Raw genomic sequence first — 16,436 nt, 5'->3', positions numbered from 1 at the left:
TTGCTATGATCCACCTTTTTGGAGATTTTTTTATATCGATGAACAATCATCCTCCTCTTCATGGATTTTCTGCAGCATTACGTCTGAATGTACATGATTTTGAGTTTTTAATGGGAAAGCTTGTATCTGGTACAGCTCCAAGGGGGGAACTACCATTCCCATGTAGCATTTGCTTTTACAAGCCTGTGGAAAAGCTGACCATACCATGGAGCAAACACAGAGAAGAATTTTTGGCAGCATTTTCAGCACAAAGTTAAAAAAAAAGGATGTGTGCACTGCTTATTTCTGGCATTCATCTACATGCAATAAAAAAATGTGTATTTATAGTGTTATAAAATGTGTTGAATATTTGTTTAGCTCTGTTCCAGATACACACTATTAAGGACATATAAACAATACAAGCAGCAATAAAAAGAATCAGTGTCATATATGCATATGACTTTTTAGAGACAAGATTGGGCAGCTGCTCTAGAACGTCATTACTCTCAATGTGATGCTCATTTTGTGTGGTTGTTTTTACAACTCCAGGAAAGTAATCACAGGAGGGTGGGTTGATTACATACATTCCCTCCCTGAAAAAAACAAAACAAAACATAACAGTACTTTACCAGCCTCAAAACAAGACAACAAAAGCTAAAATTTTCTGTTTAATGACACTCATGTTTGTCCTGGATCTTTCTTCCTTTCAACTGTTGACCCCCAAAAAGAAAAGAAACTATGGGTTCTTTCTAAAAGCAACACCTGGATTAGAAAGTACAGCTGTCCGGAGGATATGCTTTTGCCTTTCCAAAGTAGTTGCTGTTTTTATTTTACAGCTCATTTTGGCATAGACATAAGCAGAAAGCTCAAAGAGCAGTCTCAGCAAGCCAGTGCTGTAAAAACATGTCAGCACCACTTTGTACATATGCATTAAAGATAGTCACAATCTTGCATGACAGCACTTAGCTAGAAACAGTGGGAGCCACTGCAGGTAATGAAATGGGCAGGTATATAATAGACTCATTCGGCCATGCGTTGAAGCTAACAGGATGACACAGCAAGGCACCATGGGAGGAACAACCACACGTGCTATCAAGGCAGTTGAAAGGTTTATGCCTTTGCTGTTTGTTATAAATATTTAATCAGTGTACTCCAAGTGGAAACTGTGTGATGCAAACCAAGCTCTAATTATTGAGGGTTAAATGAGACCCATAAAGTCCCGCTGGTCTAACTTGCTCCTTCATGAAGTCATCCATTAGCTTCATAACTAAAACTGTTGAGCGGTGATTACAGGTAAGTAGTATTTCCCCATTATCTATACCCACTTATTACTAACCAGGGTCACAGGGATCTGCTGGAGCCTATCCCAGCTCTCTTTGGGTGAAAGGCAGGGGTACACCCTGGACAGGTCACCAGTCCATCACAGGGCCCCAAAGAAACAGAAAACCAATATTGTAATACTGAAGGTTGTCAATGTTGTATTAAACAAATTTCTGTTAAAGACTATTTTTACAATTTTAAGAATGGGCTGTTGATTCTTAACTTTAGTATTTCCATTTGTGCGTCTTCATACTCCACTTAATTTTAAAGTCATATAGTTTATTTTTGCCATTTTTGTGACAAATTTCAACAGATTTCAGGCAGAGATGTAACATCTGATGGTTACCCAGAATTCATAGAACTGTAACTTGATTTGATCACTTTACTGACCAGTAATGGCTTCCACATAATTTCCACAACCCAAAGTGTATTTCTTACCAGCCAGATTTCAGAAACTTCCTGAATCTCCATCTTCCCTGATAACAAAGATGAAGATTCAGAGCCTTTTAAACTGCTAGCTTAGCATTAGCTTAGCAACACTTCACCAGATGCAGCTGAAATTTAAAAGGGGTAGTCCAGCAAAATAGTATTACGCTTTAGTTCATTTGGGGGTTTCACAGGAAATAGCAAAAATAAGGCTTGTCAGAAATAGAAATGTATCATGTAGCAATACATATTTTCAATCTTAATATGGGTAAATTCCATAAACACCTGGACTGCACATATTTCTCATAATGAAACCGATAGCATCATTTCATTTGACCCTCCCTGTTACTCGTGGCCCAGCCCAAGCTGGGTTCATACTGATGACATCAGCAGATCTGACAAAGCTTCTCCAGAGTCACAGTTGACTGTTGTCTCTGTTGCATGAGTAGACTGACCTTTGTGTGCAAAATTGGTAGAATAAAACCAAAACAGAGATGGCTTCATGCCACAACAAACATCACTTTTGTCATCATCAGGACAATCTCCTCAAAACCAGAGTTTTGGTTAGGTGAGCATCTTCAGGACACACAACAAAAAAAAAACAACTCTGGCTCTGCCAGCTGATTTAAATGGAGCTCAAAGACTCTGGTCTTTAAAGTGCATTTGGCTGGTATAGACTAGTAACTTGATAAAAACTCTGCAGTGATCCCCAATGACAGCTAACCAAAACCAAAACGGTGAAGTGCTGCACTTCAGAGACCGGCACCTTGGCTACAGGAGATTAGGGTTACACAGAGTCACAGTCACAATCCACTAACAAGCTAGCTAGACAAGAACAGACACAGATCACATTACAGGATAATGTTACCATCACATAAACATAAGCAGGATGTGTGTGTTTTGTCTTTTAGAGGGTCTCAAGTAAATGTCATCAAGAAGCAGGGGCACAGAGTCATACTCACACACACCGTGTGTGTGTATATCCAAGTATCTTGGACTATTATTTTGTGCTTAACGCTGAACTATCCCCCCTACTTCAGTAAAATAAAGATGTTAATCTATAAGTTCTGGAATAAAACATCCAGGCCATTTTACAAAGAAGCACAAAGACCAAGCAGAACAGTCCATGGAGCTAAAATTCTCAGAATAAAAGATGAAGTTGAAATCAATTCCAGGTAAAATACTGATCAGCCAATTTCCTGAACTTTATTATTTGTACTGACATTAGTTCAACTATGACAAGGCAATAATGAGAAAGTAGAAATAAAAATAAGAAAGCAACAAGCAATTCGAGAACTCAGTATCACTTAAGTTATTGCCCCTGTTGCACAGCATGAAATGTCCGTCAGATGCGGACAGATGCAATAAGCACATAACCACACTCGGTAAATTAGGCTCACTTACTTGTTATATTAAACCAACGATTAGAAACCTGGGTGTGACTTTTGACAGGCAACTGTCCATGAATATGCATGTTAAATATCTGTTTTTTTGTTTTCATCAGTTAAGAAACAGCACTAAACTTAGTTCTATGGTATCTAAATCTGAGATGGAGATTCATGCTTTTATTTCATCTCACCTGGACTATTGTAACTCAGTGTTCACTTGCCTCAGTAAAATGTCTTTGGACCATCTGCAGCTTGTGCAAAATGCTGCTGCAAAGCTCCTGACCAGATCCTCCAAGCACTTACTTACCCCCTCTGCTGATTTCTTTGCACGGGCTTCCCATTAAATTGAGAATTTTTAAATTGGGAAAGTTCTGGTTTTCACTTTTAGGGCTCTGCTTTGTGAAGAACCCACCCCTATGTCACCAGTCGGACTTTCAGGTCTTCTGGTCAGGGCTTGTTATTTAGCTCTAAATCCAGACTTAAAACTAAAGGTGACAGAGCCTTTGCAGTCGTGGCCCCCACACTCTGGAACTCACTGCCCCCCAGTCTGAAATATGTGAAGTCACTACACTGAAGACTTATCTTTTCCAACAGGCTTTCGTTTAGCATCAGTGTTGCATTTCACTGAGTTTCTGACTTATTTTGGTCTTGTATTTTATTTTGGTTTTTATGTGAAGCACTTTGTGATTTTTATCTTGACAGGTGCTATGTAAATAAAATTTACACTTTCCCTGTGTTTCTACATTCTGGGTTGCAAATAACCATTCTTTTCATCAAATGAATGTGCCAATTCTCTTTTTGATTATTCAATTAGTTGTGTCTGTGAAAGAATACTCAAAAATCAATAATCAATAATCAAAAATGCAATCAAGGCAAATTAATTCTTAAAGGTTCTGCATGTGTGCATGCATACACATACACAACCACACATGCACGCACACACACATGCACACACACACCAGTGTTTTCAGTTATTGTAGCAAGTATTCAACTACATACTACTTGTTAAATACCACTTCCAGTTTAGTATACTTGCATCAAATAACATAAACCTAAATATTAAACTTAAAAACTCCATAATTTAATTTTCGTTACTGCTAAAAGGTGGAAGTTGTTTCAAGTTTTAGTACACTGGATGACCTCTTGAAAAGCTACATCATCCAGCAGTCTCACAGTCACTCCCTGCTCATTCTCACAGAGCAGCAGATGAGCTGATGGAAAGAAAATCAAATAACCCCAGCTTTTATCTTCTACTCGTTTGTAAACTGTAGCTAATTTCCCTTCTTTCCATCCCAATTTGCCATTTGCAGTTCGCTTCCTGTCCTCACCCCATCAAACCCTTCTCTCTTACACACCACAGGCAAACAGTGATTTTCATTTAACAACAATGACAAGACAGCTTCAACTCGTCAATGTGCAAGGAGTTGCATGGTAAAACTACTCCAGCAAACCTGACTTCATTTTCGTTAATCTCTCTGAACAGGAGTAATACAGCCAAGAATATCAAACACATTTTAGACCTTATGCCATAATAAAGTAGGCCTAAGTCTCAGACTCCCACCCCAGAGACTACCATTATTTTCATTACAGATTATAAAATCCAGGGCAATGTCTTCAAAGAGTTTTATCTAACCAACAGTTCAAAACCTAAAGATATTAAAGATCATATCTGACAAAAAACATCAATTTCTCACACTGAAGAAGCTGGAAACAAAAAGTGTTGCTTAACCAAATCAATGAAACAATCAAAGTCAGTCACTTGTTTTGTGTGTGAGTACAGTTGCAATCCAAGGCATAAAGGCCAAACTAAAGCTCCAAAAAGTACCACACTATTATCTTAGTATGTGTGACAGTGATTCAAGCAAAAAACAGACAGCTAAGCTCTTGATACTACCTTTAACCACCCAATGATTACATATGGATATGGATCTGAATGAGTAACTGACTATTGGACGTCATTAGGTCTAATTATTGGTTTTACAAGTGACACTATAAACTCATTTCAAGGCACCATGTGAACTCTGTGGTTCTAACACCTTTCCTTAATTCCCAAGACAATAATGCCCATGCAAACAAATTCAGGTTTGGTTTCCTACAAAACAGAACAAAGTCAAACACCTGAAGTGCATCATTTTATTTCATATAATTCTATCTCTTTCTTTCCTCAAACAAGTGGCTTTTGTTGAAGAGTTTTTGTTGTAGAGTTGTAATATCCATACACAGACAGCACAGGCTGCTCAAACATGGATTACAGTTGCTGTGTAGTTCCATGATGATTATATTTGCATATTTTACACTTTATCACACATTTCCACCAACACAGTACTTCCCTTTATGACATGTTAAACCTTTAGCTTGTCCCTCGCCCACTTATGTTTTGGGTCGTTATAATGTGGACTGTCAAAAAATTTGTCAAAAACTAAAATGACAAAACTAAACTTATCTAGAATTCCACAGATGGCTCTTTTCATTTTTTCTTCTTTTCTTTTCTGTTTTCCCTCTGGCTGGCCTGCCACCTATTCCCTCCCTTGACAGAAAACCAAAGATAACATCTACTGAATTTAATTTTTTGCCATTTCACATTTATTTTTTTCTTCCTCATCAAGTAATTAATTTTTCTTTGTAGATTAACATGGAGACTTCATCTCCTGGTGTCTACACTTCTCTTGTAGTAGCTCTTCTTCTCTCATGCCTATATGTCTCCTCCCTTTCCCTTTTTGTCTCCTGTTCCTCTTCTGCGTCTCTCGCCACCATCAGGAAACAGTGGATTACCTCCATTGAACTACAGTAAAGGTGCAATAACAGAACAATCATCTGAATGTATATGGTTGCAGAGAAAACCACTGGTATTACACAAGCGGCTTTGATCACAGGGATGGGTGCCATCATCTGCTGATCCGGAGCAGCTTTAAAACCTACTGCGCAAGCAGACTAACCCTGTCAAAACAAACTGTTTAATGAATGTTACAGTAACACATTTGTTACAAATTTAAAACCTTTATCTACTGTCATTTCACTTCATTTCCTGTCTTTGTTTGATCTGATGTTTCTGAGTGCTAATACCTCCCAAGTGCCAACCAAAGCTGCCTCAATCAATTCAATGTCGTCAGCAGCAATCATGCCTTTCAACTCACTCTCTTTTAAATGAGATTTGCAATAGAAAAGAGGCACCGGCCTTTATTCAGTGGCAGGAGGCTCCTTCAGCTCTCTCAAGTTGCCTGTCTGTGATGTCTGTGCGTGCATGTGGCCTGTGTGTGTGTGTGTGTGTGTGGCCATGTGCGATCCCCAGCATTTATATGCAGCAGATGCTTTAGCAGAGGGGAGCCACACATCACCCTTGATTTTCCTCCATTAGGATATCAGCACCCCCCCTTTACTCATGCTGTCAGAAATTAATGATTTGCAATGACACAGCATGTGTCAGTGCAACTAAACATCATTTAATAGCTCCAAGCTGAGAGCATATGACTGAGCAAGCAGGGAAGCACCAGTATCGCAATAAAAGTATTATGTTTTCTGCCCTGGAGCATTTCACCAAATTTGCTGTCATGTGGGAAAAAAACACAAAAACACAAAAAAAACAACAACAACAACAAAAAAAATCTATTAATTATAAGTGCATATTACATGTTCTACAATATAACTAGCCTGTATATGCCACACTGCTATTACAGCAATATTATATTAATAACGTAAATAATGGTATGAATACTCTGTATATTCTAGTACCATATTCTATACACTGTTCTAGTACTGGTAAGGAGGATTAGACTAAAGATATGTTTAAGTCTCTGCAAACACACTATTGCTCACTGACATATGAAGTCCCATTATAAACGCTAAAGGCTCGTTATCATTATTATTTCTTTTAAGAAAGCAATACCCATGAACCAAAAAGTCACTTTTACGTAAAGAAAGAAAGAAAAAAGCTCCTTCATGCTGAAACCAAGCAATTGTTCAACGAAGGTAAAAAGATTTCACTACTTCTTACGCGCAACATTCAACTTTAAGAACTTTAAGAACTTCTATTGTTGCATATAATGACTAAATTTGTAATAGTCCCACATTACAACTATAATATCTAGAAGAAAAAAAAAATGAAATTAACATTTCTGAAAACAGCAGGCAGAGCGTGAAGTGTACAACAGAAGAAGAATACCAAAGTAATTCACCCATGGTGTCGTTTTACTTACGATATGCAACTGCTCTGAAGCTTTATCGAGACAAATCCTTTACTTTTGTTTGCTGGAGAAACTCGGAGAGTAAATAGGCACACACCAAACATATATACACATGCTCCTACCACGCGCAAAAACCCCACTCACACACACGCAGGTTAGACTGAGCTGCATACTGGTCCTTGGTCTGTACAGTGCGCCGTACTGTAGCGCGAGCTCCCTCTCACCTGCCATGTGACAGGCGTGACGCCTTCACTAGCTGCTCGGAAGTCCTTACCTCGTAAGCTCCTTAGTTAGTGCTTGTCCTTATAGTCACATTAGAGTTCTTTTAAGTAATGGTTTGGAATGTGCTTTATGATAAATACACCGGTGAATAAAAATAGGACAAATTCTTTAACAATGACGTTTAATCAAAACAAAAACATGCCCTGGGCCAACAGACAGCAGCATTGATAATTTAGGCCTCCACAAAATTGTAATCAGTATAATGAAATGCAATGGTAAAATATCAGCTAGGCTACATACAGTCTTATTGGTATTCCAAGCAATTGTTATTCTTAGTGTGCTGACTTAAAGTTGACCTCATGAACTTTCCTGTAGACTATTTACAACGATAGATAGATAGATAGATAGATAGATAGATAGATAGATAGATAGATAGATAGATAGATAGATAGATAGATAGATAGATAGATTTAATCTAATTACTAATCTCCAAAGATAAATTTAAGATATAGATAGGCTATAGATTTGATTCAATATCAATAGAAGGTTGGATAATGTGTGTGAACACATACTAATTTAAAAAATAAAACTAAAAATAAACATTTAAAAAATGGATACGGCTTTTAAAAAATCCATATGAATGACAGAAAGCGGCTGTAGGCCTTTATCCCCTCAGATATAACAGAGGGATTCTTATTAGCAATTATTTTTTATCTAAAACAATACCACGAATCTTAAAAACATCTGCTGGATGAAGAGCCTTCGCCATTTGTCAATTTTCTTACCTTTTACTCATCAAACGATCCTCTTTTGGTTGAAAAGGGTTAGGTTACTTATATAATATGACCGAGCACTGCCATCTAGTGGAACAATGTATGTTTGCGACAACCCGCACTAGAATTAAATATTTCGATCTCCTTTAAGTATAGGCTTTGTATTAATTTCCGGTGATATGTATATGCCCTACTATAATGTTCCTGAATGTCTCAGAGGTCTCTTACTTTTAATATACATGTAGTAATAATGTTTCTTTTGCTATGAGCAGGTTAAAATCAGGTGAAACGGGAATAATGCATCTTATTCAACATCTAAATGTATCCTGGTGATTGGGATGCAGTGCAAAAGGTGGCAGAGGACCACTTTCGTCACAGTGCTTATTGTGAGACAAACAAAAACATCAGCATGATAATGATCCATAAATTGTTTTTTTAAAGTTATCGCAACATATTTGATGAGAGTATAAAAAGCAACATTATTATGCTGTCAAACACTTTCATTGAGTGAAATCCAACAGTTCATCGAACACTTTGTGGCAAAATAATTCTCTTGTCAGGCCCTCCTGTGGCTCATCTAATGAAGACGTGCCAAACAATATTCAATGCATCCTTTAAACATGGCTTATAGTCACAAGGACAGAAAACCCAGAGGAAACTAGACTGCATGTCTATTAATATTTAATATATTACTGGTTATTTTTCTTTAAACATAATAATAAATGGTTTACAATAAGCAAATGGTAAAATACAACTATGATTTTCATATGCTTAGAGATGTATGTCAGATAGGGGATGGCAACAGCACACTCCGAAGGATAGCCTGTTAAAGTAACAATTATATACAAGATGCATAAATTATAGTTATAGTTGACATAATGTAAGCAACTTACAACAATGTAAAAAAACTGAAATGCAATTGCAGAAACAACCACACAAATTATAGAACTTGAAAATACAGTAAGTGAATTATTTTATGTGCAAATCATGATATTAAGGAAATACTTCTGGCCTGAAGACATCATTATATAAAGGCCTCAGGGTATTATTTTAGAGGATCATTGTATTTATTGTATTCACCATGTGCTTATTTCTAAATACATTTCTGTTTAACCAAATGAATACAAACAGGAGTCAATAGAGGGCAGCATGGTGACTTAGTGGTTAGCACAGTTGCCTCACAGCAAGAAGGTTCCTTGTTTGAAACCCATCAGGGGCCTTTTTGTGTGGAGTTTGCAAGTTCCCCTGGTGCTTTCGTGGGTTTTCTCTGGGCTTTCCAGTTTCCTCCCACAGTCCAGAAACATGTATGTCAGGTTGATTGGTGACTCTAAATTGCCCATAGGAGTGAGTGTGTCAATAATACAGTCAATAAGCCCACAAAAAAGTATTTAGCTTGGGGCTCCCTAGAGAGTCTGCATAGTGTCTGGCATGTTTTTTTTTTGATCTACTACTTTGTTTTTCAGTTTTCAGTCACATAAATGAAAAATATATGCACACATTTAAGCTTTGAATTGACAGCCACATGACATGTATTGATTGTCTTCTTTGGGCAGTAGAAGTGAAAATTTAACCAGCAGGGGGCGTAAATGTACAGTGCCGTCAATAGGACTCCACAGATAAAGGACTCATTTTCGTGGACGTCTATATTTAAAATAAAGTTTACACTAATTATTGGTACAACACATTAAAACAAGAATACATAAATTTTACAGTGACGAGCTATCTTCACCTTTATGCTTGCATTGAGACAGGTATCAAATTAAAGAAAGAAAAAGAAAAAAGAAATTAAGACATACGTGATTTGTTTCTCACAAAGTTACACACTGACGGATGTCCTCATAAAACAAAAAATATTACTTTCATATTTGGATGTATAGAACCCGGCCCATATTTGTCTACATTCATCACAGGTAGCGGAAGAGGCTCTGGGTCAACATAAATCTATTAAAAGCATGGAAATACACTGTAAGGCAGCCGGACAGCGAACCAGCCCTTGGTGTAAGCTCGTAACGCACTGCTCTCCACACACAGAGGAGGCCACTGCATTCCGCTCTATCCCTACTCTCATTGATCAGGCTACACGTCCATCATGTTTTCCCAAGCTGAACCAGTGTCTGATTGGTTGGAGGGACACCTACGACGGCAGCCCTTTCGCCATTGGTTGAAAAACTAGGTTAGTGGTCCGACAGGCATGACGGTGAAGAGAAACTGGGTCACCGATTGAAATTCGTTTATGTCACAGTTCTGTGGGTTGCTAGCACATATTACCAAGCGGCGTTCAATGGATACGCTAATCTCCCTGGGTCTGTTGTAAGTAGACACATAAAACAAGAATGTGTGTTATCGACGTTGCATCTGTGGGACTTTGCTAGTCTTTAATCCATGATGGATATCGTCGATGTTTTCCAAGCGCCGTGGTCATGTCAGTTGGTTTCTGGAGCAAGAGGAGGGACGTTAGTTAGCTCGCTGGCCAAGTCTTGACAGTTAGCGTTCCTTAGCTAGCAGATGTATGCTATATTAGTCAACGGGACTAGTTAGCTAAATGCTGTTACGGATTAAAGGTGGGGAACCCGCCCTTAGTGTGTGCCATGTTAGCTTTAGCCTTTGTCAGAAATTACAGGGGCTCTAGGGACACTCAGCAGAGGTAAATGCCGGTCTTTTAAATGTTAACTGAACGTGACCCGATTGCGAACGACTAAGTCAACAATGCTACCTGATGCTAGCACGCTAGTTGTGTAAACAGGCCTCGGTGAGTATCTGGCACACGTTTTCTTCGAAAGCATTCATCCTGTTTCGTTAACTTCAAAGCCCCCATCACGTTTGTCTTGCAATGTGTGGTGCAGCTCACGTAGAGACCATAGCTGTTTCGAAACAGAGGCCCACGGTTGGTTATGAAATATCGTGACACGGTGTTGGCATTGGCAGTGGAAATGTGGCGACCACTGGGTTTGTGCAGTCCCCGCAGCGGTTGCCCAAATGATACTTGGCTTTGAGATGTGCTTGCATTGTGCATCAGGCACAATCACCGTATTTTGTTGGAGGATTTGCAGCAGGGGATCCCAAGCTTAGTTTAAAGGGGCAAGGCTTTTTCACGGGGGGAGTTCCTGGAGATCCCGACGAGATGAAGAATAGTTGTTTTTCATTGGTGCTGAATATTTAACGTAAGATAAGATTAACTTTATTCATACCTGCCAGTATCATTCTTCATAGATTGAATTTTTTTTTAGTACACATATTGTCTAATGGGACTTTGTATCTATGGTGGATCAATTTGGGCTTCACTGATGTGAGAAATTGTGGCTTTTTATTTAGAGATGCCAGTTGATTTTTCTATTGTCTGGATTGTTAAGTGTACAACTTGTGCTCTGCAACATGTGTGTTATTTCTGTTAAAACCTTTCTCATAAGTCTGCCTCAACAAAAATGTTATTACAGTACTAGTTTATGTATTAACCTTTTCATGTCAGGAAAGGTGTCAGCTGTGAACTTCAGCCTTGGACTGACAAGTGTTGTTATTTTTGCTCGTAGACAGGTAGCAACCTACATTGGTGCTTATCAGTATGTTGCACGGCATTGTGATAACAGGAGTTTGTTGTTTCAGTTAACCATCCTGTGGAAGAAAAAAAAGACTAGGGAAAGGGAAGGTCACTTGTTAGTTGTAACTATTTTTTTTTTTAGCAAATTGAATACTGGTGGTCAACTTTTCTAACTTAAATGTTGAAACTCAGAGCCTGCTTTGAGCTTGATACAATTTAAATGTTGTCTTTTTGTGATCACAAAATGGTTATGTTATGTCTTAAATAACTTTAGTGAGTTTGTTATACTGTCTTTCTGTCACATTACTAGTAAAAAAGGCCAAATTAGGGATACTGAAGTTCTGCTTCAAAATAATATGGTGCTTTATTATTAAAAACTTCATAATGCATGTTTTGGATGAAAATGTTATATAAAAATGTGTTACACACAAAGGCAAGTAAATTATTCATTCTGCATTCATGAAAATCCCTGCACATCTGCACAGCCAGTCATTCTGGTCAATTGCACATGTTGATGTTAGGTGAAGCTCTGCTGGGATTTCTGTGAGGTAACCAAAGTCAGCATTGCTAATTTAAGTCTTCACTGAACTTGTGGAACACGAGCAGCTCCTGACAGGAAGAGGTTAAATCCCCATTAAGTACCCTTCTTCAATGATATGAGCGTATTTTAGTTTGACTGCACCTTGAGAATAATTATTGTGCAGTTTGTCCTGTCTAACAGGAGAGTCAGAGAGGTGGCAAATCAGCAGTCTGCACATGGCCTCAGAGGTCATTTAATCAAGCAAGACAAGTGAAAATGGCTCCAGTGACATATCTTGGATTTGCAGGGTCATTTTTATTCATCTCAAGCCCCTTTAAGTAAATCCTTTTTGTATCAGTAAAAATGGGTGATGCTTACAGATGCCGTTATTAAGGCAAATAAAATGTGCTGCCTGGCCCCCTGAGAACAGTCATGATGGTGGATATTTTTTTATTTGCTTTTTTTTGCCAAGAGTAGGATGAGAAGATCACTGGCAACAACAACTTTCTGGAGACTTGAATGTTGGCCTAGCAACTGGTCGGAAAAACCTTTACATGGGTTTTTGTATGAATTAAATAAACGAGACACAATGTGAGCTTTAGAAGAGGTACAGTTTTTGTGCCTACATTACTGTACAGGCATGACAGTGATATCAATCCTCTCTGTCTCATGGCAACAAAAACAAATATGAGTATTTCCCTAACGTCAAACTATTCCTTTAGGTCTTATGGTCGTCATATATGCATATACAGTGTTTACCCTACCATGGTTGTCCTGCCAACATAACCTCCCACCCCCCACCCAAAAGAAAATTACAAAGCAAGCATATTATATAGTATAATATTTATGATTAACATAACTCATATGAACACTTGTTTCACTTCAGCAGTACCTGACCTTCTTTTATGCATTCTACCGCTCTGTGCAACCACTCTGAATTCCTGTTTCTAATGAGGGTGTGGCTTATCTATCTAGTTAGCTATAACTATGCCCAATAAGAAATAGCTTAATTTCATTCATTTTTAATATACCAATATGCTTGGTTTGCAAGGACCTTATTAATATGCACCTTATTGTAACTAGATGAGCAAGGCAGCCTACCTACTCCTATCTGTAAATGTGGTTAGTGCAATTGCTACATCTTTTTGATAGGTAACCAAAGCAGGAAAGACCTGTGACTGCTACATATCTTGCAAACTTATGAACTGTGATAATATTTGAATAAGTAGCATTTGTCTTCTTTGTACTTTTCAGGTAATGTTCACATCCTAAAGAAAAAGTTGCATGAAAGAAATCAGATTTGAAGACAAAGTTGTTATGTGCACAAAACAAACAAAAAGATGGGCAAACTAGAACTGTCTCAGCTGGACGTATTGAACTCTGTAGCGGTGTTCAGCTTAAATGATTAAAAACATTGTAGTGTATCTAGAAAGTTGTGAATAATTAATTATCATAAAGAGAGTGGCCAAGATAAACAAGGGAGGATAATGATATGATTTATAATGCTTGATAAGCAGTATTTCAAAGTCACAATTATTGACTGTGGTTGGGTCACTCAAACACATCCTGAGGTCTATTAAACATAGATATGCTTTGCATTGGGAAACTTGTTTGAAGAAACTCTTTGGAACTCAGTGCATTTAAGTGTTTAGGTTGTGCTTTCTTTCCCTATCACAGCTCCAAAGTTAAAATGTGTGTTTTGAATTTATTTTGACATGAATGGTAATTATTGAGTGTGTTGGTTCAGACAACAATGCTTCAACCTTTACAGTTTCTATTACCTGGGGTTCAATGACCTCACATACTGTATAGTAACTCCCAGCATACCTCTGGCCAAGTTCAGCCTGAATAAAGGTATAATTAAAAAGCTGACCTGAAAACAACAGTGTAGGTGTGCAGGGACTTCAAATTACTCAGGTATCAGAATGTTTTGCTGAGGACTGTCTTGCAGAATGTAGGCAAAATATGCTGTGCATTGCATATTGAGTTTTTACAGTTGCATTTCACATTTCAGTATAATTTCAGAATGACCCAAGCACTACTAAAATAGATAGTTCTTTCAATATGAGTAGAATCTGACTGATATAGGTTTTTCTATGGCTGAATTTTAGAAGCTCCTAAGCGGAATTATGACATTTATGCCGAGTGATGCTTTCTCCCGACTTCATTGTGCTCTCTCCCTCTTTGTGCTGTCAACCAAATAGCAAACTTCACAAAAATTATGAAATGTATAATATAATAAGATGTATAAATTGATCCATATCGATTTATACCATTATTCTAAGGTATCTTGGCAATGTCATTTTGACCTTACTTTCTCACTGGAACTTTTCATCTTTGGAAAAAAAAAAAATTGTATCCATGAGGAACTGTTTTAATAATCAATTTTTGATTATTAATAATACATTTTTATAAAAAGAACATGAAGAAATCAGTTTTCAATATTTTGCAGTAAAAACAATAACTCATTTCATTTTTGCTTTTGTTTTAGATATTTACACAATTTTTGAATACATAAATACAAAAATACACATTTATCATATTTGTACATATTAGCTTATTGCATTAATTATCACCCCCACGTATTTACACTTACACTTAAATAAAGACAACCTTTATTCTATTTTTTAATCAATAGTATCACTAGTAGAATAATTAAAGTTATTTTTATGCCTTGGTCTGAAAGTTTGTTATAGTAAAACAATAGGCAACAAATAGAGTAAGTGTTTTTTCATGCCGCAGCGACTAGATATTAACCACTTCATGGCAAAAAAACAGGACGAGCCCTAATGTCAACATGTTTGCACCATCACCACTTTTCACTAGCAGGAGTTGCCATCTGCTGGTGGAAATAAAGGTGATTTAGAGTGGACTGAGGAAGCTGTAAGATGGCAGGATGCAAATTAAAGCAACAAGCTGAAAGACTCTGCCTGGATCTGGTGTGTTTAGTCAGTGAGACGCAAATACAAATTCACTTTGTTTTTCCTCACTAAGATGGTATCTTTCAGCTTCTGACTGACTGATCCAGGTAATCAGCACTAGGTAAGGCAGGGATAGTTGGAAAACAAGCAGGACAGTGTCTCTCAAAGAACATGGGTTCGGCACCTGTGGTCTAAACACTGCAGAAGCAGAGGGGTTAGGTGATGTTTTTCTGTGGGTTAATTAGCATGAGCCTCAGTTTGTTGATTCATTTTTGAGTATTAAAGCCTCTCATTTTACCATATTGATAGAGGCTGCTAAGCAAAAACTGCATAGTTGACCGTATAAGTATCAGTGATATTGAAACATTTGCCTGTGCTTCTGATTCCTTTTCTGTGGTTACAAAATGAACTTTTTGATTTTACAACTTTTATCTATGTCTTTATTTCTCAAACAAAGCTCATGAGGGCTGTTACAAGCAAATAAGATAGACTGGGCCAAACCATGACTAAATTTGCGTGCTGTGCAAATACTGGCTAGTGGCTCTTCTGCATAGCACTTTAAATGGGTTTTATGATCTAGGGTCATATCCTGTCTATTGAAGGTGGTTGTGACTAGTGAAGTGTGTGGTTTATCACTCAATAACTGCCTTTTGAGAGACGATACATTGAAAGAGTTTTCAACATTTTAGGAAGTCAGTCAGCACTGACAGCAATAATGTTATGTTTGTTATTATTTCACAGCAACAAGTATTTGGCAACACCTCTTCCTAAATTTTGGATAGTGTCCAAGTATGTCTATTGACACTGGTATAATTAACATTGTCATTATTTCCATTAGTGGTCAGGGTGGAAAATTCTGTGATTTATGAGACTGGATGGCTAACTTGCTGCCTTAATAGTTCCCTGGTTCATGAACAGGCTTGCTGACAGCTTCCTGACTCTTTGAGTGGGTGTAGAGTGTAGAACAGGGAAGTGAAGCTGAATGGCTTGCTGACTCACTGATGAAGCAGATGTAGGTGGTGGATGGAAATTGAGGCTGGCTGGTTTGAGACCAAAGAGACTGGGTGACCCAGTTTCTACTCCAGCACCAGTTCTTTTGATATAGTGGTTTTCCCCTACTACCCCAGAGCTTTGTCCCAGTGAACAATCTCACCCAGTCTGTCCTGATCTA

The 16,436-nt window shown here is 37.8% G+C and overlaps 2 protein-coding genes across 4 annotated transcripts in view; one reads left to right on the top strand and one right to left on the bottom strand.

The window, feature by feature from the left end:
* ppfibp2b (PPFIA binding protein 2b) overlaps positions 1–7,476 on the bottom strand; it is a 56,872-nt gene extending 49,396 nt beyond the window's left edge. The window contains exon 1 of one of the 3 annotated variants that reach the window (XM_026312270.1): positions 7,307–7,476. In XM_026312270.1, the coding sequence (XP_026168055.1) occupies positions 7,307–7,398 (92 nt within the window). In that variant the 5' untranslated portion in view covers positions 7,399–7,476. The remainder of the gene's footprint in view (positions 1–7,306) is intronic. The other 2 variants (XM_026312271.2, XM_026312272.2) reach the window with 2 other exon arrangements.
* Positions 7,477–10,451: 2,975 nt separating this feature from the next.
* Positions 10,452–16,436, top strand: part of bmal1a (basic helix-loop-helix ARNT like 1a) — a 29,035-nt gene continuing 23,050 nt past the window's right edge. The window contains exon 1 of the mRNA XM_026311272.1: positions 10,452–10,599. The gene's annotated coding sequence lies outside the window, so the exon portion shown is untranslated. The remainder of the gene's footprint in view (positions 10,600–16,436) is intronic.

Source organism: Mastacembelus armatus, chromosome 6, assembly GCF_900324485.2.
Source record: "Mastacembelus armatus chromosome 6, fMasArm1.2, whole genome shotgun sequence".
Classification (NCBI taxonomy): domain Eukaryota; kingdom Metazoa; phylum Chordata; class Actinopteri; order Synbranchiformes; family Mastacembelidae; genus Mastacembelus; species Mastacembelus armatus.
The sequence above is the reverse complement of the archived record's forward strand: the minus strand, read 5'-3'. Positions and strand labels throughout refer to the sequence as shown.